Source organism: Oncorhynchus gorbuscha, linkage group LG16 (assembly GCF_021184085.1).
Source record: "Oncorhynchus gorbuscha isolate QuinsamMale2020 ecotype Even-year linkage group LG16, OgorEven_v1.0, whole genome shotgun sequence".
NCBI lineage: Eukaryota > Metazoa > Chordata > Actinopteri > Salmoniformes > Salmonidae > Oncorhynchus > Oncorhynchus gorbuscha.
In genome coordinates, this window is record NC_060188.1 from 62,348,409 (window position 1) to 62,376,121 (window position 27,713).

The window sequence follows — 27,713 nt, forward strand, 5'->3', positions numbered from 1 at the left end:
GCACAGAGTTACATCCTGGTCTGGTCTGGCCATGTATAGGTGGGGGGTGGGGCGGGGGCAGAATAAAGGGGGATGGGGGATAGAGAGAGGGGGCACCATGAATGTTAAAACACAACAGACCCAATCATTACTCGGGGACCAGGCTCAGAAAAGCAAACACAGCATCAAGCGACAGGAAATGTCTCGCTCTACACAAAAGGCTGAGCTGCCCAGTTACTAGAACCAAAAGGAGAAAGAAATTAAATGAAAGTATAGTGGGGGAGAGAGCGAGAAGAGGGGGAGAGATAGAGACAGAGAAGGGGCATAAGGGAGATTGAGAAGGAGAGAGGGGTGAGAGAGGAGAGGGGGAGAGAGGTGGAAGTGGGCAAGCTAGATATGGAGAGAGAGAGAGTATACATTTGCTTTGCCGGTAATCCAGCTGTACCTCTTTCCTGCAGTCAAATGACCAAATCATCCTCTAGTAGCCTCATGGGTGGAATGTTTTTAATATTTTCAAAATGTCATAATTAACAAACATAATTTTTTCAACTCCCACCCTTAATATCCGGTGTTTCTATGTCAAAAGGTTTTGTTATATTTCAGTCTTCTGTCATGTCATGTATATAAAGTGCAATATTGGAATGCAAACTCAAAATGTAATATATTTCCACTCTATATTTTACTCTATATTTTAAGCCCATAATCATGTGTGTGAGATGTAGGGCTGACCCCATTTTGTCAACTGGTCGATTGTTTGATCGATAGGCTGTTGGTCTACCGAGATTTCTTTAGTCGAGCAGTAGCAAAAAACACACAAAAAAGACCTCGATCTGATTTGCACCTGTCTGAGTGAACTGATCCATTGTGGAGGCCGTGGGGATGGCACAGTCCATTAGTCTAAGACGTGCTACTGAAACTGTATATGGTTATATTATGTAAGAACAATGACGCAACACAAATACAAATGATTTTATTTTATAACAAATCGCTTTCTCCCACATTGGATAGTAGTCGCTGTCCGCGGTTCTGAATCACATCAGTGTGCTGTTGAATTGGCGCCTTGTCCTAGACCATGTTGCTATGTGCATAATAGAAAAGTTAACCAGCATATTGGTGTTGAGAACAATGCGGTGGAGGCAGCAGTGGAGTTAGGAGAAGATAAAACAGCCCTTGCCTTAATAGTCTAAAAAAAGTGAGGAGAGAGGAAACCCCAACTTAATTAGGTCTATAATCAATAGCCTAACTGTTAAAGATGCCTGGCTTTATAAATCCATATACAGTATATCACAAAAGTGAATACACCCCTCACATTTTTGTAAATATTTGAGTATATCTTTTCATGTGACAACACTGTAGAAATGACACTTTGCTACAATGTAAAGTAGTGAGTGTACAGCTTGTATAACAGTGTACATTTGCTGTCCCCTCAAAATAACTCAACACACAGCCATTAATGTCTAAACCGCTGGCAACAAAAGTTAACCTGTGAGACATAATATGCAGCGCTTGCTCCTTACCTTCTTTTTCTTTATCCCCAGTATTTTCCACAACTAGTCAAATTTATTCCAAACCTCCTGAACAACCAGTAAACAGTCCCCCATTTTTAGTTTATTTGTCACTTCCTCTGCATTCATTTAGCCGAGCTTGTTATAACCAATTTATTGATGTGATTATTATATATATTTTTTAATTACTTAATCTTTATTTAACTAGGCAAGTCAATTAAGAACAAATTCTTACTTACAATGACGGCCTACCCCGGCCAAACTTGGATGACGCAGGGCCAATTGTGCCCCTATTGGTCTCCAAATCATGTGATTCAGCCTGGATTTGAACCAGGGACTGTAGTGACGTCTCTTGCACTTAGATGCAGTGCCGTAGACCGCTGTACCACTCAGGAGCTATAGGTCAGGCCCTATTGGTCACGTGCATGCGATGCATACATATGTGTAAAGAGAGCAAGCGTTGAGGGAATATGGAATGTTTTTCCTAAATAAATTAGGGATTTTGGTAGCATAACTTTTCAGTCAGACTCCCTCTATGTAACGGATTTCTTCTTCCTCTTCTGAGGAGTAGTAGGAAGGATCAGAGGACCAAAATGCAGCGTGGTATGTATCCATAATGTAATTTAATGAGAATGAATACAGAATACAAAAAGAACAAGAGAAACAAAATGAAAACCCAAACAGTCCAGAATGGTGCAAACACTGAAACGGAAAATAATCACCCACGAAACGGCTACCTAAGTATGATTGTCAATCAGAGACAACTAACGACACCTGCCCCTGATTGAGAAACATACCAGGCCAAACACAAAAACACCAATCAATTGGTCGAAAGAAGATTTGTTTAAGACAAATGTTTAAGACTACCAATAAACACTTTGTGTGACCCTGATTTAGCCCACTGCAGTAAAAATATTAAGTAGATAACATACAGTATGATTGCATTAGGAAGCCCAGCCAGTCAGCCAGTCAGTAAGCCAGCCAGCAAGTCTGCCAGCCAGTCAGCCATACAATATCACCATCAGCTACGACAACAAAGAAGTTCCAATACTATAAATAAAGCTCTCTACATACTACATCACAAACCAACAGTCATCTCTCACTTTTTTATTTTGTTTCTCATATCTACCACACTGGCCCAACACATTGTCATTGGAGTTACAATAAAACCTTACAGTCAATATGTATTTGAGAGCCAATGATAACTACCTTAGCGCAAAGACGGTCTTTGCGTTAAGTTAGCACTAATTCTAGTTAGCATTGGCTTGCGAAACTACCTCTAACTTCCTTCATACTGGACTCAAGAAATAACAATGGTATCCGGGAGTTCATCTGACTCTGTGGAAGTAGATAAATAGCCTGCTGACGCAACTCATGTGACTCAAAGCGAAAGAGAGCTGTGACACACTGGTCTGGACAGGAAGCTGTTGTAAATCAGTATTTGCTCCGAGTTGTGCTTATTTCTGGCTGAGCTTAGATTGGTTCTCTGAAACGGTTGTATTTTATTTTCTGTGGGGTTGAGACGTCAAGTTGTATTTTCAAATCCAACAGTTGTATTGGAAGGGAGCGGCGGTCGGGGGCTGTGTGTGGTTGTCCACATGGGTTTGAGGGAGAAAGAAAAGGAGGACTTCAAGTTAGTTTTTAGCTAGGTTAGTAGATAAAGGGCTTAATTTGCAAAATCCCGAACTATCCCTTTAAACCCTGGGCCCCTCTCCCTGTCTCTATTTGTCTGTCCCTATTTGAGTAAAGGAGTGGGTGAACAAAGAAAAGGGAAGCTGCCGTAATAGACCATGCAATTAATCATGACAGCCTGACCAATGAAAGCCTGAAAGAAAAGTGCAGCCAGGGCCGGACAGGAAAACACACACACACACACACACACACACACACACACACACACACACACACACACACACACACACACACACACACACACACACACACACACACACACACACACACACACACACACACACACACACACACACACACACACACACACACACACACACACACACACACACGAGCGGCACGTCAAGTTAAATATATATTTCTAGTGCTGACTTTGCTGAAAGCTACTTTATTGAGAAAAAACTTACTCTGACTGTGATATGTGGTTGTCCCACCTAGTGAATGCACTAACTGTAAGTTGCTCTGGATAAGAGTGTCTGCTAAATGGCTAAAGTGTAAATGTAATATGAGTGTGAGGCAGCTAAGCAGCCCTCCCATATATAATAATGGACTGTGTTCTCTGTCTGTCTGTCTGTCTGTCTGTCTGTCTGTCTGTCTGTCTGTCTGTCTGTCTGTCTGTCTGTCTGTCTGTCTGTCTGTCTGTCTGTCTGTCTGTCTGTCTGTCTGTCTGTCTGTCTGTCTGTCTGTCTGTCTGTCTGTCTGTCTGTCTGTCTGTCTCTCTCTCTCTCTCTCTCTCTCTCTCGGGTGTTAGGAGGAGTGGCAGAAGTCAAATAGGATACAGGGATACCAAGGCCTTTGAGTCAGTTTGAATTGTGTTGAGTAAGTATGTATCTCCCATATACATGGTACTTGAGGCAGGGAGAGTCATGATGCATTTTAACCAATGCGTCTGCTGCCTCTCCCTATGGCCCACCCCAGCAGCATCATGACACAGTCCTAATTATTCTGTCTAGATATACCCCCACCCCCCTATTCATTAGCTCCTTCCCTCTTCCTCACACTGCTGGGGGTCCTAGCTTGCCCCCGCTCTACCGCCAGGGGTGGTTGTGTTTGTTTCTCAGAGAGGGCCGGATGACCGAGGAAGGCCAATCTCCTCAGTTAGTCCCAGCTGAGGCTACATTCTGTTCAGCCCAGACTGAGACTCCCATCTAAGCCTGTCTGTTCGCCTTCTCCTCATTGTTCCCATCCTGAACAATAAACAAGGCTTATGTTTTGGTTATAATATAACAACATCAAAGACCACCATGATAAAAATACAGTGGGAAACCAGAGCAGGTGGGGATCAGAACAAAACCTTTTGTTATTAAAGACTCTGTATTGATTGTGATTGAAGTGATTAACTGTCTGTGACCGGCAGTGGATTTCAGTACAACTGAGATACTGTAATCATCATTCAAACAGATCATTTGTCATGATGATAATGTCTTCTGCATGGCCTTTGGTCGGGGCATGTTCATATGGTCAGCTCTGTTTTAAGTGTGTGTGTGTGTGTGGAGGTGTCTGTGTTTTTGTGTGAAATCTACAAACAGTGAATGTTGATTTCCTGTGAGAGCGCTCTTTCTCTCCTATCATCCACTCTGAGAGAGGCTAGCTAGCTCCCACAGGGCCCAGTCAATCAGAGCATCATTAAAGTCTTTGCTGATCGATTGTCTCTTCTGAGAAGCTGACATTTGAGGTGTTCTGAGAGCAGTCCCACCAAGCACGCGCCTCTCCTCCAGATGTTGACACACACACCACTGGAGAACATCTTTCAGGTCCCAGTGTGTGTGTGTGTGTGTGTGTATATCTACTAATCTTGGTCACATTACCGTGGTGTTGTGTTTACCCCTTCTCCCCGGGGCGAGGGGGGGGGGTATTGATCTCTTCCTCACCATGGCAACAGCACGGCCACCTCCAGCACTCACGTCACTGTGTGTGTTGTTTACCACGTTTAATGGTATCTCGTTGACCTTGTTAGTCGTTATAGTATGGCCAGTGGCACGAGCCGTATTGGCAGGTTGACACACACACACACACACGCAGACACACACACCGCCTGAGTGGGCGCATACATAGAGGCCCATGGCCATCACCACTGCTCCATTTAAGGGAAGAGGGCTCAGGTGAGATGTACGGGTATGTCCGCACGTACACAGTGGCTTCACACTGTATCTTGTTTTCAACATTAAAAACTGCAATAAACCTGCCATCCTCTTTTAGTTTGATGTGATAGGAGGGTGGTGTTCAAAATCAAACACATAATAGCCAAGTTAGCCCTTCATCGTGATCAATAATGACCCTAGATTTATTATGCTAGTATTAACGTAATATAATAGCAACTAAATCAAATGAAAATCCTAGCATATAAAAAAACCAAGATGTTTTACTGTCACATACACCGGATAGGTGTTTAAAAGGTCAGCAGTAGTAGTAAGGCACCCCTAGAGCAAATTAGGGATAAGTGCCTTGCTCATGGGTACATCGACAGATTTTTCATCTTGTCGGCTAGGGTATTCGAACCAACGACCTTTCATTTATTGGCCCAATGCTCTAACAGCTAGGCTAAGAGCCATCTAAATCCATCCCAGTAATTATTATTGACCACAGGAAAAGTATTGTAATAAGGCTTTGCATCCCCAATAGGAATATAGTTTCAAAATATGCGTCCCAAATGGCACTCTATTCCCTATATAGTGTACTAGGGCTCTGGTCCAAAGTAGTGCACTATAAGGAAAAGGGTGCCATTTGGTACACATTGTGTCTTTAGTGGTTTTCACTTTAAATGGGATATAGCCCTCTCTTGATTACCTTAGTGCCTGTTTTTCTATCTTAATTTAATTTAGAGTCTTGTTTGACCACAGGCCTTGAAACAATACGTCTGTGGTATAATAACAACTGACCTCCAGCCAGGGGAAGGGGCTGTCTGAGAGAGAGGCCATTCCGGCTCCACGCAGACAGATGAGAAAATATATGAGGCCCGTTTCCTGACACCTACTTCAGCTGAGCCGTGCAACAGAGAGAACTCACACACAGGCACGCACACCAGACACACGCACACCACACACGCCGCAGAGTCAATATTCCTACAGGGCTGGTAAAATACTTCAAAGTGACAGTTAATTATGTCCCCATTACATGACCTCTTCAACTCGACAAAATGATTTGGAGCTTTTAGAGTCCTGTTAGTTGGGACATATCATCTCACGACCCACCTTACTAAATGGAGCAAAATAGGTATCCCACATACAGTATACTAAAATCTGTTGAAACTGAAAGGTATACTAACCTTTATCAAACCAGTAACCTTTATCAAACCAGAATGATGGTTACGTAGAAAAGGGAAAGGGATCTCAACTGCCCAACCTCCCGTTCTGTGTAACGCGATCAACATTATGGCCTCAGCCTGGCTAGCCAACAGCCTTAAGAAGAGATTTTGACTGTGACAGGCTGTCTGTCTCCACACATTAGCAGGTCATTAGTGGGCCTCTGTCGGACCAGGGCAGGTCGGCCATGACGGTGAACATAGTTGGTTGTCTGCTCTGACCTTTGCCGGCCTGATATTAAGCTCAATTTATGGCCCATATTGTGCTCTGGCAGTAACATTTTCCTTTCCCAGGCAGCCGTGTGGTCAGAGAAGGCCTGTGGCCATATCTGTTCCTACTACTGGGATGTGCCATGAGATGGAATGTAATTTTAGACCTCGAAACTGATGCCCATGGCATCAAATACAGATGAATGAATGAATGAATTCAATAATTAATTAATTATTTAGACATGGACGGCTGTTGTCCTGACACAAAAACACATGGATGTTTCTGCAGTATTACCTGTAGATCATAGCTGCAAATACAGCCATTGTACAGTAGAGTCCATTCAGTTGGAGTGCTAGAGAAATAAACGTATCTACTGTAACTATCAAGGTTGGCTGTTTTTATCACAGTGGATTTACGGTGTCTTAGGAACATCAGCAGTGAGTCAGAATTATGAACGAGGTACCATGGCAACAGAGGACAGGGTGGAGGGATGACTCATTTCACCATCAAACATGCCTAAAAACAGGAACTCTATTGATCTAACAACTCATTCAATCCTTTAAAGCTAGTCTATTTTTATTCACCTTTAACCTTGTATTAATTAGGGCTAGGCCCCTTTTTCTCCACCTCCTGTCTGAATGACATGCCAAAAGTAAACTGCCTGTAGCTCAGGCCCTGAAACTAAGATATGTATATAATTGGTACCATTGGAAAGAAAACACTTTGAAGTTTGTAGAAATGTTAAAATAATGTAGAATATAACGCAATAGATATGGTAGGAGAAAACCAACCAGAATCTTTTTTGAGAGAGACAGTCCTCTTAGAAATGCAAGAGAAAGGTCATAATGAAAATTAGCTCCCTGGATGCAATTCCTATGGCTTCCACAAGGTGTCAGCAGTCTGAAAGAAATATCCGTTTTAGAAGGACACAGTCTTGGAAATTCGTGTTTGTGCGTGCCATGAAGACATTATCCACCTGCTAAAATCGGTTTCCTATTGAACATATTTCTTTCCGAAAGAAAAAGAGTTTGATTACATTTTAGGGGAGTAAAGAAGGAAGAGTAAATAGAAATGTATTTTGACTTGTTGAAAAAAGTTTAGGGGTAGATTTTCGGATTCCTTTCTCTGCAAGTTGAACGAGTGGATTACTCAAATCGATGGCGCCAACTAAACTGACTTTTTGGGATATAAAGAAGGATTTTATCCAACAAAACGACCCTACATGTTGAAGCTGGGACCCTTTGGATGACAAATCAGAGGAAGATTTTCAAAACGTGAATATTTCATCGTTATATGTGAATGTATGAAATATTTTGATGTGGGGAGCCATCCTCAAACAATCGCTTAGCATGTTTTCGCTGTAATAGCTACTAAAAATTGTACAGTGCAGTTAGATGAACAATAATTTAAGCATTCAGCCGATATGAGACACTTATATGTACCAACATGTTGAAAATCCATCATATTTATGATTATTTATTTGAATTGAGCGCCCACCAATTTCACCGGAAGTTGTTTCGCTAGCAGAACACCGATCCTTAAAGAAGTTTTAATATCCTTATTGACCTGTGTGCTTAGTTGAGCAAAGTACAGCAGTCTGTCATTTAATTGAACTGAAACCCTTGGACAAGGCCATTGTTAGGCTAAGTAGAGTAGTGGTGTTGGGCTTAGCCCGAAATGGCACCCTAGTGCAATATATAGGGAATAGGGTGCCATTTTAGTCACAGCCTTGGTGCTACTGTAAGCTAGCTAGCACACCCCATACTGCGATGGAATTTAGTTAAGAGGGAGAACAGTGCAGAGACCAGGCAGATCCCGACCCTCCTTTCTTAGCCTTTGTTTATATATATATATATATATATGCCATTTAGCAGACACTTTTATCCAAAGCGACTTACAGTCATGTGTGCATACATTCTACATATGGGTGGTCCCGGGGATCGAACGCACTACCCTGGCGTTACAAGCGCCATGCTCTACCAACTGAGCTACAGAAGGACCCCCCCCACACACACCCACATGTTCCACTGTATTCTTTGTACTGGATCCTTTTGCATTGAGGATGATTTGCTGACATTAATGATATCATCTTATATCCACACAGTGAGGACAGGTGAGGTGAGGGTTTGTCTGTGTGTAAACACGGCAGACTATTATGTAAAAACAGCCTAAAACCTCAATAAGCTCTTTAAGCCAACATGTTCCAATGAGAAGCACAGTTTATAGTATACAGCCTTGGGTAACACTTTATAAATACGTGCACATATAAATAAGTCACTAATTTGTTGTTTGTAAGTGTGTATATTACTAGCTATAAGGCCTTTATATGGTCTTATTAGCTATATATTAGGCCTTTATTTGGTCTTATTACTTATACTGTATATTAGGCCTTTATTACTTGTGTTTTAACATTATAAGTCATGTGTTATTGGCCAATCTTTAATAACCTCATTGTTAGTCATAATAAAGACATATTAAATAAATGTAATAATTTATTTGTATTTAATAAAGAGCAAGTTAAACAATAAAGAGATTCTTCATAATCTGTCTCAATGTGCGACTAATAAGGACATAGTATCTTAAGATGGGTTTTCCTATACTAAAGTGTTCCCCACCAAACCTTGGATTTTTAGGAACATTCACTGCACAGTATGGCCTGCATGACATATGCCTGATATCTAGCGAGAGAGAGAGAGATAGCAACAGAGAAAAAGAGGGAGAAAGGAGAGAGAGAGAGAGGAGAGAGAGTGAGAGGGTCAGAGAGACGGGGAGAGAGAAAGCGAGAGAAAGAAACAGGAATTTGATAGGGTTATGTATTGAGACAGGTCTCTGACCCAGGGCCCTTACCGGATAGCCTTCTGTTTTCTTCTGGCACCACTTCAGTAGAGCGTTCCTCTTAGATCCCCCATACTCCCGCGCCAGTGCAGCCAAGGGGTCCTTTCTTTCCACACTGACACCGCGGAAAGACAACGCAGCCAATGACAGAGAGGGAAACAAAAGTTATGGCATCTGACCTGTGTGTTGGGTCTCCAAATATGCATGCATGCACTCACACAGGCATACGCACGCAGGCATACGCACGCAGGCATACGCACACAGGCATACACACGCAGGCATACGCACACAGGCATACGCACACAGGCATACGCACGCAGGCATACGCACGCAGGCATACACACGCAGGCATACGCACACAGGCATACACACGCAGGCATACACACGCAGGCATACGCACGCAGGCATACGCACGCAGGCATACACACACAGGCATACGCACACAGGCATTGGCACACACGCAGGCACACACACACACACACACACACACACACACACACACACACACACACACACACACACACACACACACACACACACACACACACACACACACACACACACACACACACACACACACACACACACACACACACACACACACACACACACACACACACACACACACAGTCGCTGATGTGATCTCCTGGGCTGTCATAATGAAAGCTAGTTGTCTCTTTGGCCATGGGAACATAAAGAGTCCTTGGTCGCACTGAGCTACATGGTCCAGTTTGAACACTAAAACATTTAGTTTATTTCATCATGTTACGACATACTAGAGCTTGGGGAATCGGGAATTGTCATATCAAATGTTGCTTTTTAAAAGCCAGTGTATGAATTCACTGGTGACATCCAGTTGCGAAAACAAAACCAACTATAAACACATTTGCGGAGCAACAAAAATGTTCACATACTGTTGTTTGTGTCCGTGACAATGTAGAGATCTAGACAATCTAGTGTTTGTGTGTTGTGTGTGTGTGTTGAGAGTTTAATAGTATGACATTGGGTCACCCTCGAAATCACATTAATTATGCATGTTTGTCATTAGCTCTAGATAAACAATGAAAAACTATGTGACCGTAAACATATGCGATGTATCTCCTGTATTGAAGGGATTGTTTTTGAGAGATTTTGATTTTATTATTAATTTATTTTAATTTAGTCCTCATTTGGACTAATCTTCCAAGATTCCATAAAAATTAAAATACAATGTATAATACAATCCCATTTTCACATATAACACAAAGTTATAAACAACAAACATAATACACTGACATATTGACCAGATACATACTCTAACAGTCTGAACAGATAGATTGGTTCCTTCATCTACCGTAGTCCTGCACAACCTTCCAATTTATTATATTTAAATGGTTTTAATGTATTGTTTGATGGCTGGGTGATGAGAAAGCAGAAAGAGGCCTGAATGGAGACTTATTATGCTTAATGAATCTTGAGTTCGGTAGTCACAACAAATGTCATCTGCTGTTTATTTAACATTTCTCTCTGACTCATCTCTTCCAAGTTTACTTCTACTGTGTCTACTAGCGCACCAGAACAGAAGGCTCTCGGGACTCTCAGTATCAAACCATGGGTTTCAGTCAGTGTGTAAGTCCCAAATGGCACCATATTCCCTATATAGTGCTCAATTTTTGACCAAAGCCCTATGGGCTCTGGTTAAAAGTAGTGCACAATATAGAGAATAGGGTGCCATTTAGGACGTAACAGTCAGTAAAAACTGGGGCAATTCGGTGATAGATACAATATGATCAACACGCTGGCAGCTTGTTACTGATCTAGTATGAATAGTATGACTAACACCAAGTGCATGGCTGTTAAGATCTCTCAGTATGAATATGTATGAAAGTTTGTGGGTGTGTATCTGCATGTGTCATCTACTCAGTGTTTCCTCTGGAAAAAAATGTGTAGCTGATACCACCTAAAATGTACTTTCCACCTCCAGAAATGAGACCAATAACATTATTTGGGGTTCCCGAGTGTTGCAGCGGTCTAAGGCACTGCATCTCAGTGCTAGAGGTGTCACTACAGACCCTGGTTCGATTCCAGGCTGTATCACAACCGGCTGTGATTGAGAGTCCCCTAGGGCCGCGCACAATTGGCCCAGAGTCGTCCGGTTAGGGTTTGGTTAAATGAGAAAATATATAAAAAATGTTATTATTTTAACATTGGACCATGCATATAGCTAATCAAATGTGATATTTTAACTAGTTAGGCTGATATTGATTCATTTTATGTACCAAAGAACTTGCAAAAACAGTGAATATAGGGTAACGTATCTACCACCTGGGGTAACACCCCCCCGACTGTACCTCTCACAGAAACCACTTTATGTCACCAGAATAGGTAAATAGATAAGCTATTCTACTATGGGGCGTCTGGTTTTTCGTGCACCGCGGCAGAAATATTTTTTCATGTTCCTTATTATTGGGGCATGGAGGCGATGATTTTCCCATGGCGCAGCGCCACAGCAAAATGACTGCAACGGAAACACCGCATCTAGTGCAAGTGTTCCCAACATTTTATTCCCCAGGGCCCTCTTTTTCACATTTGTATGTCACACTTGATTTTGTTTAATTTAAGGGACCTAGGGAAATGTGTTGTTTTGAAGCCATTCTACATAGTTTAACAAGACTCTTGACATATTTTAGAGGCTGTTTAATCACAATAATAATAATAATTTTTGATAAGGAATACAAAGTCAAGACCGGATTTCCCCAAATGTTATTCCACTACCAAATATTAGAATGTATATGAACAGAAAGTGAATTGATAGCGACAGTCACACATTTGATAACATTACTTCTCAAGCAAAGTAAAAAATGTAATATTTATTGACTAGGTCATAGCTCAGCTTCTGAATGTCATAGAGACAAACCAAAGATCTCCCCATGTGCAATCACGTCTACCTCAGGCAGTTTACCTCTTGTTTCTAGCCTAAAGCATCGCAGGGTTATGTGTCGTTATTGATCGGTTTATAGAAAGGTGCTAAAAAAATTCCAAAATAATAGTTTGTTTACCCCTCAAATCATGGAAGGTCCTGCGACCCCCCCAGGAAAAGTTGGGAACCCCTGATCTACTGTATGTGTATGAACCGGTGATGATGTGTGATGTTACAAGTGATACATGTGTGTATGTTTCTGTGATCACTGTAGTTGTGTGGGCTCTTTCTCTAAATGTGCAGTGAGGAGGGCCCACCTGAGCTTGCTGTTGTTCTTGTTGTAGCTCATGGAGTGGCTGCGGCTGCTGAAGGTTGCTGGGGACTTGATGACCGACTCCAGGGAAGGACTCTTCCTCATAAGGCTGCTGGGCTTCAGCTCATCCCCAGAGCCCCCGTACTTATCTGGGAAACACAGGAATCAGGAACCAGGGACGGGGGAGGTAGAGGGGGAAGGAGGATGTGCAAAGGATGTGACTGTTGTGACTGTTTGTAGTTAGTCAAATGTGCTGATGAAGGCAAGATGCCAGAATGGGTTGGTTTCAATGATAAAGAAGCGTTTTGATCTAATTGGTGTTTTACAAAGTTATATATATACAGTATCTGTGCTTTTATACTTGCTCTCTCTACAGTGTCACGTACCTGAATGAGAGAACTCTCCATGGTTAATCCTTTTCTCCAGTGTCTTTGAGAGCGGTTTGATAGACGATTGCCTCTACAGAAACAAAAACTAAACATTAATATCATGTCCTATTCATGTCCTACACACATGATGATAAAAAAGTGACAACCAAACTTGTAACACTTTACATTATTAGTAATGGTTATAATGTATTTAAAAGGCTTTACAAAAGCTTTATACATTTAAGTCGGTAATAAACAGATAAAAAAATGTATATATAACTAGGCAAGTCAGTGAAGAACAAATTCTTATTTTACAATGACGGCCTACCCCAGCCAAACCCGGACGACACTCTACGAGACTCACAATCACGGCCGGTTGTGATACAGCCTGGAATTGAACCAGGGTCTGTATTGACACCTCTAGCACTGAGATACAGTGCCTTAGACCACTGCACCACTTAGGAGCCCAATGACAGATTGGTTGATATTTTAGTACAAGGGTCCACAATTCGTGGGTCGGAACATAGTATAAATAATTTGTTCACTGCAAATTGATTTCAAACCTTGATTACATTGGGATACGATCACATATGTTTCTTTATTTACATTATTATTATTATTATTATTTTCTATTTATTTCTCTATTTAGAGGCGGCAGGTAGCTTAGCAGTGTTGGGCCAATATCCGAAAGGTTGCTGTTTTGAATACCTGAGCCGACTATGTGAAAATCGGTTGATGTGCCCTTGAGCAAGGCACTTAGCCCTAATTTGCTCCAGGGGTGCCGCACTACTATGGCTGACCCTGTAAAACAACACATTTCACTGCACCTATCCAGTGTATGTGACAATTCCCCTAATTAAAATCATTTTGAGCTGATTTCATGGTGATTTTACAGTATTTTATCTCCACCCCTACTGGGTAACCCTGTTGTAGTCCATATTGAAGAGGGCCTGTACTGTACCTGGATGGGGGAGACAGCAGCTGCGGGTGCTGTGCGGACAGGGATCCCACTCAGAGGGCTTCTAGGTGAGGAGTGCATCTGTACCGTGTGTCCAGGACCAGGTCCATCTGCAAGGCCCAACACATGAGTGTGCATTAGCCACGGACAGCTATTTAATTGGAAATTGAAAGAGATTCATTGTATACCGTATTCCATGGTGATGTTCCATGGAGTCCTATAACTGTATCTGCTTACCCCGTTAAGCAATTAGACCTTTAAGGTTAGGCTGTTTAAGCTATGATGTAACAGGCAAGGGTTCCTTCTCTATCACTGCTGCTAAACCAGGAAAGTTTCCCCTCAGAAGCCATCCCCTCGGCCTGACATCCTGCGTAATTTACGGGCCACAATTTTCATTCTTAAACTCAGCAAAAAAAGAAACGTCCCTTTTTCAGGACCCTGTCTTTCAAAGACAATTCGTAAAAATCCAAATAACTTCATAGATCTTCATTGTAAAGGGTTTAAACACTATTTCCCATGCTTGTTAAATGAACCATAAACAATTAATGAACATGCACCTGTGGAACGGTCGTTAGCACGGTAGGCAATTAAGGTCACAGTTATGAAAACTTAGGACACTAAAGAGGCCTTTCTACTGACTCTGAAAAACGGCAAAAGGAAGATGCCCAGGGTCCCTGCTCATCTGCGTGAACGTTCCTTAGGCATGCTGCAAGGATGCATGAAGACTGCAGATGTGGCCAGGGAAATAAATTGAAATGTCCGTACTGTGAGACGCCTAAGACAGCGCTACAGTGAGACAGAACGGACTGCTGATTGTCCTCGCAGTGGCAGACCATGTGTAACAACACCTGCACAGGATCGATACATCCGAACATTACACTTGCGGGACAGGTACAGGATGCAAACAACAACGAGTTACACCAGGAACGCACAATCCTTCCATCAGTGCTCAGACTGTCCACAATAGGCTGAGAGAGGCTGGACTGAGGGCTTGTAGGCCTGTTGTAAGGCAGGTCCTCACCAGACATCACCGGCAACAACGTTGCCTATGGGCACAAACCCACCATCGCTGGACCAGACAGGACTGGCAAAAAGTGCTCTTCACTGACGAGTCACGGTTTTGTCTCACCAGGGGTGATGGTCGGATTAGCGTTTATCGTCAAAGGAATGAGCGTTACACCGAGACCTGTACTCTGGAGCGGGATCGAGTTGGAGGTTGAGGGTCCGTCTGGTGTGTCACAGCATCATCGGACTGAGCTTGTTGTCATTGCAGGCAATCTCAACGCTGTGTGTTACAGGGAAGACCTCTCTTCCCTCCTCTCTCATGTGGTACTCTTCCTGTAGGCTCATCCTGACATGACCACCAGCCATACTGCTCGTTCTGTGTGTGATTTCTTGCAAGACAGGAATGTCAGTGTTCTGCCGCGGCCAGCGAAGAGCCCGGATCTCAATCCCATTGAGCACGTCTGGGACTTGATGGATCAGATTGTGAGGGCTATGGCCATTCCCCCCAGAAATGTCCGGGAACTTGCTGGTGCCTTGGTGGAAGAGTGGGGTAACATCTCACAGCAAGAACTGGCAAATCTGGTGCAGAGCATGAGGAGGAGATGCACTGAAGTACGTAATGCAGCTGGTGGCCACACCAGATACTGACTGTTACTTTTGATTTTGACCCCCCCTTTGTTCGGGGACATATTGGTCACGTACACAGTTTGGTCACGTACACAGTTTCGCAGATGTTATAGCGGGTGCAGCTAAATGTTTGTGTTATTAGCACCTAACAGTGCAGTAAAATGTCGAACAAGTACGCAAATAATAAAAAACGAAAACAAGAAATCAAGGAATGTCAAAACGAATTCAATGAACAACCCAAATAACACTGTATCAGTAATCCAAATGCAATCTATTCTTATACTGTATATATCTAAAATTATACAAAAAATGATATGTACAGCAGTAGATATATTAGAGTGAGCTATACAATCAATACAGTCACATGGACAGCAGAGCATACCATAGGTGACCATACATGCCTCCACTGTATAAACATGATAGATCTATCTTAAGCAGACAGACAGGCTGCCAGCTGTTCTCCTATTGTGCAGACAAGTCAGGTATGATATCTGTAAAGAGGACTGTGCTTGACTGAACTTTCCTGGTGCATTGGAACCAATGGAATAGTCCAACCACCCCACCCCCTACCTGGCAACCCAGGGAGGTGCAGTCAAATACTCAAATAACTTTGAAAGAAAACAAATCATATTTTAACCCAGGTCTGCCGGGCTTGTGTGGAGGAGTGAGAAGGAGGGATGTTCTGTGCTTACTCTGTACAGCTGTGTCAAAAGACTTGATGAGGGTTTTGACGGTGGCTCCGGGCTCTGAGGGGGAGGAGGCAGGGTTGCCGTTGGTGTTAATGGGCGAGGAGGTGGACTGGGTCTGGGTGGTCTGGGTCATGGAGATGCCACACCAGTGAGGACTGCCATCTGCATCTGAGAAACTCTCAGAGTCATCATGCAACAACCTGAGAAAGACAAAGGGGAAGAGATGCTCACAGTATACATTATGGCACAACACATAGCAGGTAGAAGTGCTTTTACAGTGAGAGGCTATATATACACCTTACCAGGGATTTTTATCAGAACATTATTTTACTAAGTAGGTGTTATCAGAACAATGGTTCAGTATTTATTTCGTCAATCAATGTTCTAAAGAAAGGTAATGATTGAAGATGATGTTTGCCCATCGCATTGACTGTTGCATGAAATATTTGCACAACTGATCAGAAGCATATTGTGTACGAGTATGTACAGTTCGGCCTTCAGATGATGGAACAGTCAATAGCTGGTTCTAACACCCAAAAGTGCAAATAAAAAAAGGTACAAAGTTCACTCCATCCGTATCTTATGGACATTGGACAAAGCCTGAGTGAGTGAGTAAGTGATAGAGTATTGTCACAGATGGATGGATGGGGAAGGGGTGAGAATAGAACTGAAGTAAGGAATCTGGTGAGGAGGAAGTAGAACTCCCAAAGAGAATGAACTCAAACAAACACACGCAGACAAAGTTGGGACTAGAGTCATTTCATTTATTGACTTTCCAAAGATGAAATAAAAAAAAGTTTAAACAGATGGACAAACACCTTACATTGACTACCGGTATTTCTCTAAATAAACAGCATTGTATATTTGATCTGTCTCAATAAGATTGAACCTTAAAGTTAAATTAAACAGTTGCACATTCACTTGTTGAACTGTTGAGCAGTTCACAGACAGAAAAAAGGTATAATCACCACACAGTTACCACCATATATGTCTTATGATAAGGTGGTCTTTCTTTGGCAATATCGACAGTACTCAAAGTTAAACATTACTAGCACGTCTGTCTGTTTCTGGTCGAGTACTATGGCTTTTGTATGACTGCAACCACTGAATAGTCCTGTTACTCTGTAATAATAGTCATTATAACCTGAGGTTTACAGGATGGCAGTTGGTCATTATACATTTCTAATGGGTGTCACAACACCAGCATCACTTCAGTGATCCAACGTTTACCCTGTAGCAGTACTCAGAAACTAGAGGCTTTTTATTTGACCTGATGGGGTTTGTTTTTTTAGGCTGGATCGTGTTGTTGTATTGTATTGTTGTATGTTTAATTATGTCATGTATTGATTGTTGCTGCCTTCTTGGCCAGGTCTCCTTTGAAAAAGAGACTCTGGGTCTCAATGGGCTTTTCCTAGTTAAATAAAGGTTAAATAAATTATAATGACTTCAAAATGAGTGATAAAGCATTCAAAATATATTTTGTTGATATAGCCTGCTGAAGTTTAGAGTGAAATATAATGGTTAAGAGATACTATACAGGACATTTTGAAATTGTGAGTTTTAGGCATGGCTGTAAGTCTAAGGCAGTAAGGACTGAATTGGGCAGTGATCAGCAGTTGATTACCCTTATGGCTTAAATGCACGGCGGCCTTCCTGTGTGGACATTATTAGTGATGATGTGATAATTATCAGTGATAATGTAATAATATACTGTCTGTGATTCAGTGTTGTTGTCTGGAGGCAGAACTCAAACTGGTGAGCTGAACTTAAACAGTAGCCAGATGATTACACACACAACCTAGGACCACTGACCAGTGCAGGTTCTTGATACTTTAACATTCTTGATATTCTGTTAAATATCGCCATCTAGTGGTCAATTATCACAACATATTATCAGATTCACATTCTGAACACCAGAGCACATGACACATTTTTTGTAGCCATGACTAATCTCACACACTTAAAGTGAACTGATTTTGGTTATTACCATAATTAAAAAAATATATATAATCCAAGCTTTTTTAAGAAATAGATATTCCAAACTGTCAGTTAGAGAAACGGATCATAATAATAACCACAGGTGCAGAACTGATAGGAAACTTGAACAAAATGAGTATTAGAACAGTAATCTACCAAAAGACCAATAAAACCAACTCTGACCAACAAAAATAACTTGAAAAGTTTGTCTGTTTGGCTTTTCAAAGTTGTATTTGGCCCATAATTTAGTAATGAAACCTAACTTACAACATGAATATGACTCATAGTAATAGCTGGCAGTTTCCAGTGGATAAGCAGACTGTTTTGGTTTCAGTCAACCCTCAGAGAACTAAACAAAAAATGTGTCTAATTCTCAAAATATTTAGCAACACATTGAGTAAGTGAATATTCACCACTAAGGCAATTTAAGTGTCTAAAAGCAAAAAACTCCTCCTATCATATCAGATCATCTCTTGACAGATAGAGAGTAGAGCTTCCCAAAAACAAATACCACTGAAAACATTGCAAACAATAGATTGAAAGATCTCACGGAGAAAGTAAACTAACAGTAAACTACAGTCTGACTCTGTCTCTCTGTCTGGAGCAAATATTGCATCTGTACTGGTCAATCAACCTTGCTAATAAACTCATCAGAATGACATACCAGATGATGGAAAAGTTTGTATGGTAATACCGATCAAAGCAACTGTGTACAATAATACTGTCAGTCTGTCTTCAGAGGGTCCTGATGTTATGTGGGTGGACTTTTTTACCGCCCCTCTACTGCAGTCTTGGTATCAAAACTGGCTCCAGCCCCGAGTCTGAAAAACAAGACCGAAACACAGAGACAACATGAATTGCAATAAATAGGAAAGATACCCTCTTAAAAAGCTATGTACTTGCATTGGACAATTATACTGTATGTAGTCACAACAGTCTTTTTCTAAAGACACTGCAGTTAAGGCTCTGTCCTCTGTCTGTTCTCTCTCTCTCTCACCATGCATCTCTTAACTGGCTAATGAAGTCAAAATCTGATCTGTGTTTCTTCCACATGTCTGAGATCAGTATACAATGCTATACAGACCAAATGTTGTTTATTTGATCAAGCAGTGATAGCATGAGTACAAATAAATCATTCCATGTCATACTACAAGACAATTCTCCAGAGGAACCAAGAGGCTAGATAAAGGATTGATTCAAAAGAACAGCAGGTGGCGCCAAGTACCATAATAAATGTTTAGTAGCAGGGTTTTTTTTACAGTGGAAATTAAGCAAAGCAAACCCCAGCCCACCCAAATGAAAGGACACAGACTACTAATAGTTTGTGCAGCTGTCAGTCAGCTAGTCAGCGAACCAGACAGACAATCAGTGAGAAGCAGCGGAAGCAGTGCAGGAAGGAAAGTCAGAAGTTCTAGATCAGCAGTAGCATTCCCTCTAAAGGCAGCATTCATCGAGCTCGCAGTGCAGTGGACTCACCTGGGCTTTCTATAAGGAACCATGTCTGAGAGAGGGACATCCTTGAGAGAACAAACGATCTCAGGGAGGAGGGGAGCTTCTGGTCTGGTTACGTCGCAGGTACGTACGGGGAAAGTAAAGTACTGCATTCTTCTTTACGTTATAATTTACACGTTTACATGTTTTATGTCAGGCAGGCTATATTAGAAACTATTAACTAACTATATTAGACAAAATCTGATGAGCGCTGTATGTATAGCATTAACAATACTGGCCTTATTTGCCTCTCATCATACTGTCACTGCCACTGTCACTGCACAGGAGACACAGGACCAATGGGCTGAGCTTTCATCAACACACCGACCAATCACGTCCCTGGCACAACAGGTCATGTTGTACAGCAGGGGTGGGCAATCATTTAGTCTTGAGGGCAACATCGGGAGAGATGGTCGTCATTTGAACACGTATAAGTCCATTATAATTTCAACATACTTTCTACATAGTTTAGACGTTCAACAGTCGCCCCAAATTATATTTGTTTTACTCAAACCTACCCCGGGTCAGATTGAACGAGCTCGCGAGCCGGATCTGGCCTGCTGGCTATATGTCGCCCACCCGTGGTGTATAGGTAGCCACATGAAACACAACAGAGGATTTATGTTATGGTTCCTAAAGTGTCTGTCTCAATTTACATTTTGACGAGAACTGACTCAAAAAGTTTAGTGCTGCTGTCAGTGCTATCTCGGCAGCAGCCTTTCTAGGTAGAGCTTAGACCACTATATTAGTGCTACACTATTCAGACAGCGCAGCTTGTCTCAGTGAAGTGCTAGGGTCCACTGCTAGCCCAGTGTGTTACAGTTGGTGGTGGTGAGTGGTAGACAGACTAGTAGAGCAGTCAGAATATTGCAGCAGGAACCAGATGGACAGACAGAGATACTGCAGGAGGGGACTGCCTGCCAATCCTCTTTTAGCAAATATTGGCAGGCAAGGTAACGTGACGTCAAATCTGAATTTTTGGGGAAGCCTCTTGAAAGGGAACCGATTAATGGCATATTGAAATTCAAAATGTTTCTTCCAGCTCTGCTCCCTGTAGCCTCCCATACGGCATCCTATATGATACTGACCACAATATTGAACACACGCACAATCAGTGGGATATGGCAAGCCCAAGAGTAGCAGCAGCTCCAGGACAGAGTAGATAGGGCCCAGTGCTGAGAGGGAGCGAGAGGGGAAAGGCTAAGTAAAGGGATAAGAGATTGGATGTTGGATAGAGGCGCGAGGGATGAGTACAGGAGGTATACTTTAGGTCTTTTCAAATCTGGCCCCTTAAGGTCAATTACACTTCTGGGTTTCATTCTTCCCTTCTAATCAGGGACGGATTTAGACCTGGGACATGAGATGAGTAAATGCAAATATCAGGTAGAAACAAAAACCAGAAGTGTTTTTCGGCCCCCGAGGACCATAATTGAATTGCCCTGCTGAATGTACTAAACCCTCCCAGCCATACGGTACATACTTGACTCCCTTCTGCAGCTCCAGGTCTGATGAGAGCTTGGCGCTGCGCCCCTGCTCCTCCTGTAACCTCCTCCTCAGAGAGCGGATCTCCTGCTGGGCCTCTACCTTGATGTCGTTGGCCACCACCACGGCTGTCTGGAGGTCTGCCTGGAACCGCCGCCACTCCTCCGTCTCATCCTGAACACACACACAGTATACCATGAGCATTATGATTGTCTTCACATCATAGCAGTGACAAACCTTGACCATCTTAACCACCAGCAAAGCACCCGAAAGTATAAAACCACTAACAGTCAGATCACTCCTACCTTCATCTGTTTACTCAAGATCTTCAGCTGCCTCTCCACTTCCGACTTCTGCTCCTCCAGCTTCTTGAGTTGGTCTATAAAGAAAGACAAATATGCCATTACTTTGAAAACAGCAACCACAGAATACATCCATGAGAGGTGCATATCACAAGTGGAGGAACTGCAGCCATATCTTAGTCTGATTAATGTGTACAGTACATCTAACACTGCCTCTTATATTAGTGGTAGTACATGGCTACTACACTGAGTGTACAAAACATTAAGAACACCTGCTCTTTCCATGACATAGACTGACCAGGTGAAAGCTATGATCCCTTATTGATGTCTCATGTCAAATCCACTTCAATGAGCTGTTCTGATGGAAAAAGGGGGTGCAACTTAATATTAGGAAGGTGTTACTAATGTTTTGTACACTCATTGCATATATCCATTCAAATCGTGTTTCTCATTATTTGGTTATCATGCTTATTGCCATCAGTTAAATCTGCATTGCTATATCCATAACTCATACTTAAACAAACATGTCGCTAGTCTCACCATGGATATATGCAATGAGTGTACAACATCTTCACTTCGCTGACCCTAAACACTGGGGCCCCACAAGGGTGTGTGCACAGCCCTCTCCTGTACTCCCTGTTCACCCACGACTGCATTGGCCATGTACGCCTCCAACTCAATTATCAAGTTTGCAGACGACACAACAGTGGTGGGCCTGATCATCAACAACAACGAGACGGCCTACAGGGAGGAGGTGAGGGCACTCGGAGTGTGGTGTCAGGAAAACAACCTCTCACTCAACGTCAACAAAACAAAGGAGATGATCGTGGACTTCAGGAAACAGCAGAGGGAGCATCCCCTTACCCACATCGAAGGGACAGAAGTGGAGAAGGTGGAAAGTTTTAAGTTCCTGGGCGACAGTGTGGTGAAGAAGGCGCAACAGCGCCTCTTCAACCTCAGGTGGCTGAAGAAATTTGGCTTGTCACCCAAAACCCTGACAAACTATTACAGATGCACAATCGAAAGCATCCTGTCGGGCTGTATCACAGCCTGGTACGACAACTGCACCGCCCACAACCGCAAGGCTCTCCCAGAGCGTCATCAGACTGCTAAACAGCAATCACTAACTCAGAGAGGTTGCTGTCTACATTGAGATCCAATCACTGGACACTTTAATAAAAGGATCACGAGTCACTCTAAACAATGCCACTTTAAATAATGCCACTTTAATCATGTTTACATATCTTATATTACTCATATCACATGTATATACTGTATTTTATACCATCTACTGCACCTTGCCTATGCCGCTCGGCCATCGCTCATCCATATACATATATGTACAGTTGAAGTCGGAAGTTTACATACACTTAGGTTGGAGTCATTAAAACTTGTTTTTCAATCACTCCACAACTTTCTTGCTAACAAACTATAGTTTTGGCAAGTCAGTTAGGACATCTACTTTGTGCATGACACAAGTAATGTTTCCAACAATTGTTTACAGACAGATTATTTCACTTATAATTCACTGTATCACAATTCCAGTGTTTCAGAAGTTCACATACAATAAGTTGACTGTGCTTTTAAACAGCTTTGAAAATTCCAGAAAAGCTTCTGATAGGCTAATTGACATCATTTGAGTTAATTGGAGGTGTACCTGTGGATGTATTTCAATTGGAGGTGTACCTGTGGATGTATTTCAAGGCCTACCTTCGAACTCAGTGCATCTTTCCTTGACATCATGGGAAAATCAAAAGAAATCAGCCAAGACCTCAGAAAATAAATTGTAGACCTCCATAAGTCTGGTTCAACCTTGGGAGCAATTTCCAAACACCTGAAGGTACCACGTTCATCTGTATAAACAATAGTGAGCAAGTATAAACACCATGGGACCATGCAGCGTCATACCGCTCAGAAAGGAGATGCGTTCGGTCTCCTAGAGATGAACGCACTTTGGTGCGAAAAGTGTATATCCATCCCAGAATAACAGCAAATGACCTTGTGAAGATGCTGGAGGAAACAGGTACAAAAGTATCTATATCCACAGTAAAATGAGTCCTATATCGACATAACCTGAAAGGCCAATCAGCAAGAAAGAAGCCACTGCTCCAAAACCGCCATAGAAAAAGCCAGAATACGGTTTGCAACTGCACATGGGGACAAAGATTGTACTTTTTGGAGAAATGTCCTCTGGTCTGATAAAGCAAAAATAGAACTGTTTGGCCATAATGACCATTGTTATGGTGTGACAGTGTGGAAAAAGGTGAAGGTTTGCAAGACAAAGAACACCATCCCAACCATGAAGCGCGGTGCTTTGTTGTGGGGGTGCTTGCTGCAGGAGGGACTGGTGCACTTCACAAAATAGATGGCTCATGAGACAGGAAAATGATGTGGAAATATTGAAGCAACATCTCAAGACATCAGTCAGGAAGTTAAAGCTTGGTTGCAAATGGGTCTTCCAAATGGACAATGACCCCAAGCATACTTCCAAAGTTGTGGCAAAATGGCTTAAGGACAACAAAGTCAAGGTATTGGAGTGGCCACCACAAAGCCCTGACCTCGATGCTATAGAAAATGTGTGGGCAGAACTGAAAAAGTGTGTGCGAGCAAGGAGGCCAACAAACCTGACTCAGTTACACCAGCTCGGTCAGGAGGAATGGGCCAAGATTCACCCAACTTATTGTGGGAAGCTTGTGGAAGGCTACCCGAAATGTTTGACCCACGTGAAACAATTTAAAGGCAATGCTACCATATACTAATTGAGTGTATGTAAACTTCTGACTGACTGGGAATGTGATGAAAGAAATAAGAAATAAATCATTCTCTCTACTATTATTCTGACATTTCACATCCTTAAAATAAAGTGGTGATCCTAACTGACCTTAAGACAGGGAATTTTTTCTCGGATTAAATGTCAGGAATTGTGAAAAACTGTATTTAAGGAGTATGTAAACGTCTGACTTCAAATATACATATACTCATTCACCCCTTTAGATTTGTGTGTATTATGTAGTTGTTGGGGAATTGTTAGATTACTTGTTAGATATTACTGCACTGTCGGAACTAGAAGCAAAAGCATTTCGCTACACTCACATTAACATCTGCTAACCATGCGTATGTGACCAATAATATTTGATTTGATTTAACCAGATAAAATAACTCAAACAATGCATACTGACCGCTACACATATTTAGTTCTAACATTGTTTTTTACTAAACTGCACAAACAGGTCTGTAGGACAGAGACAGATGTGCTCGTAGTAAAGCCGGGATATAACTGCCTGCGTCTGTCTGTCTGTCTGTCTGTCTGTCTGCTGTGCTGAGGATCATGGTAGGGAGACAATCTGCATGTAGAATAGAGTAGCATTAAGGGCTCAGTGGGAGAGAGCCTCTAATAGACCTAACCAGCTAGCCAGAAGCCAGCCAGCCAACCTGTAAGGTCACAGTGAATCAGTGGAAAGCCCTGCCAGGCCAGTACTCAGACATCTGTATCTGTCAATGTAGTGGAGCTCAGCAGTAGATTTGGTTCTTCAGACAGCAGCTCCAATTTGTCAGCCCCAGCCGAGAGACCTTCCTGCTCCCCTCAAACAGAGCGACACTGGTGATATACTCTGAATAAGCCCATTCCTGGACATTTTTTAACATTTTGAGCACATGCTATTTAGTCCAGGTGTTGGCTTAATCTTGGTCCGGGAAACCGGCCCTATGTGTTTAAGGAGTGCTGTGCTTCTGTAATAAGTAAAAACCCCTGAGGTTAGGTTGAGGACAGTGGATGACAGTTGTACTCTCCAGGTCCAGGATGGAGGTGGTAGAGTAGTAGAAGACTGGTGATATACAGTGGGGCAAAAAAGTATTTAGTCAGCCACCAATTGTGCAAGTTCTCCCACTTAAAAAGATGAGAGAGGCCTGTAATTTTCATCATAGGTACACTTCAACTATGACAGACAACATTTAAAAAAACAACTGAAAATCACATTGTAGGATTTTTATTATTTATTTTTATGAATTTATTTGCAAATGATGGTGGCGGCAGCGTAGCCTAGTGGTTAGAGCGTTGGACTAGTAACCGGAAGGTTGCGAGTTCAAACCCCCGAGCTGACAAGGTACACATCTGTGTTCTGCCCCTGAACAGGCAGTTAACCCACTGTTCCCAGGCCGTCATTGAAAATAAGAATATGTTCTTAACTGACTTGCCTGGTTAAATAAAGGTAAAATAAAAAATAAAAATTTGGTCAATAACAAAAGTTTATCTCAATACTTTGTTATATACCCTTTGTTGGTAATGGCAGAGGTCAAACGTTTTCTGTAAGTCTTCACAAGGTTCCCACACACTGTTGCTGGTATTTTGGCCCATTCCTCCATGCAGATCTCCTCTAGAGCAGTGATGTTTTGGGGCTGTTGCTGGGCAACACAGACTTTCAACTCCCTCCAAAGATTTTCTATGGGGTTGAGATCTGGAGACTGGCTAGGCCACTCCAGGACCTTGAAATGCTTCTTACGAAGCCACTCCTTCGTTGCCCGGGCGGTGTGTTTGGGATCATTGTCATGCTGAAAGACCCAGCCACGTTTCATCTTCAATGCACTTGCTGATGGAAGGAGGTTTTCACTCAAAATATCACTATACATGGCCCCATTCATTCTTTCCTTTACACGGATCAGTCGTCCTGGTCCCTTTGCAGAAAAACAGCCCCAAAGCATGATGTTTCCACCCCCATGCTTCACAGTAGGTATGGTGTTCTTTGGATGCAACTCAGCATTCTTTGTCCTCCAAACACGACGAGTTGAGTTTTTACCAAAAAAGTTATATTTTGGTTTCATCTGACCATATGACATTCTCCCAATCTTCTTCTGGATCATCCAAATGCTCTCTAGCAAACTTCAGATGGGCCTGGACATGTACTGGTTTAAGCAGGGGGACACGTCTGGCACTGCAGGATTTGAGTCCCTGGCGGCGTAGTGTGTTACTGATGGTAGGCAACAGGTGCCATTAATACAGGTAACGAGTGGAGGACAGAGGATCCTCTTAAAGAAGAAGTTACAGGTCTGTGAGAGCCAGAAATCTTGCTTGTTTGTAGGTGACCAAATACTTATTTTCCACCATAATTTGCAAATAAATTCATAAAAAATCCTACAATGTGATTTTCTGGATTTTTTCTCCTCATTTTGTCTGTCATAGTTGAAGTGTACATATGATGAAAATTATAGGCCTCTCTCATCTTTTTAAGTGGGAGAACTTGCACAATTGGTGGCTGACTAAATACTTTTTTGCCCCACTGTATACACTAATTAGGGAACGTACGCTCTAGGTCCAGGATGGTCTGGTTGGTGTGGAGGTGGACGGCTCTCTGCTGCTCCACCTGGTCCTCCAGCTCAAAGATGGTCTCCTTCAGGTCCTTGATTTGGCTGTCGGCCTGCTGTCCCCCCTTCTCCAGGGCACTGACCTGGCCACTCAGCGCTTCCTCAAGCCTTACGGCTCGCTCTGCCACCTGCTTGCACTCAGCCTCAGCCTGGGACATAGTAAGAGATGATCTGATTGGTTAGTCACATGGCGAGACATAGTAAGAGATGACCTGATTGGTTATCACACATAGAGCCATTTAAGAGATGGCCTGATTGGTTAGTCCAAACATCCTTCAACAGGCCTCTTTCTACAGGTGTCCTGTTGGCTGCCACCATAAGATGGCCCTGTGTCTGTAGTGACAGTGTACCCTCTTTTTCAATGTCCGTTCATGTACCTGTTACCTTTACATTAAAGATGAAAGGAGAATACAAAAGGCCTTTACATAAAGCAGGTGTGACTGCAGAGGTTCGACATAATTAGGCCTATTGTACTTCATTTATCATTCCATGTCCTCAGAAGTTTTGTGATTGTATTAGACAGTTAATTCATACATCTTTGCCTAATCACTAGATAATTAAGGGTTACTTAACCATTAACACATCTAAACCACCAGACGTCCTCAAGTCTGGGCATGTGTGCGTATCACTTAACATAACTGACAGTGACACATCCCTTATTGTAACCACAGCCTTAGATCTGTATGACACTCTGCCTGTAACTGCTAATACTCTATTGTAG

General features: G+C 42.4%; 1 protein-coding gene and 1 long non-coding RNA gene across 5 annotated transcripts in view; both read right to left on the reverse strand.

The window, feature by feature from the left end:
- Positions 1 to 27,713, reverse strand: part of LOC123998604 (cytospin-B-like) — a 187,965-nt gene that overhangs the window by 41,257 nt on the left and 118,995 nt on the right. For all 4 annotated transcript variants that reach the window (XM_046303616.1, XM_046303618.1, XM_046303617.1 and 1 more), the window contains 8 exons: positions 26,934 to 27,141; positions 21,638 to 21,711; positions 21,331 to 21,506; positions 16,386 to 16,582; positions 14,065 to 14,171; positions 13,122 to 13,194; positions 12,740 to 12,884; positions 9,536 to 9,638 (listed from right to left, as the gene is read on the reverse strand). In XM_046303616.1, coding sequence (XP_046159572.1) covers positions 9,536 to 9,638; positions 12,740 to 12,884; positions 13,122 to 13,194; positions 14,065 to 14,171; positions 16,386 to 16,582; positions 21,331 to 21,506; positions 21,638 to 21,711; positions 26,934 to 27,141 — 1,083 coding nt within the window. The remainder of the gene's footprint in view (positions 1 to 9,535; positions 9,639 to 12,739; positions 12,885 to 13,121; positions 13,195 to 14,064; positions 14,172 to 16,385; positions 16,583 to 21,330; positions 21,507 to 21,637; positions 21,712 to 26,933; positions 27,142 to 27,713) is intronic.
- LOC123998606 lies at positions 17,126 to 20,335 on the reverse strand. The gene is made up of 2 exons (XR_006832294.1): positions 19,836 to 20,335; positions 17,126 to 19,180 (listed from the first exon to the last, which is right to left on the reverse strand). It is a non-coding gene; the product is annotated as an uncharacterized LOC123998606 (long non-coding RNA).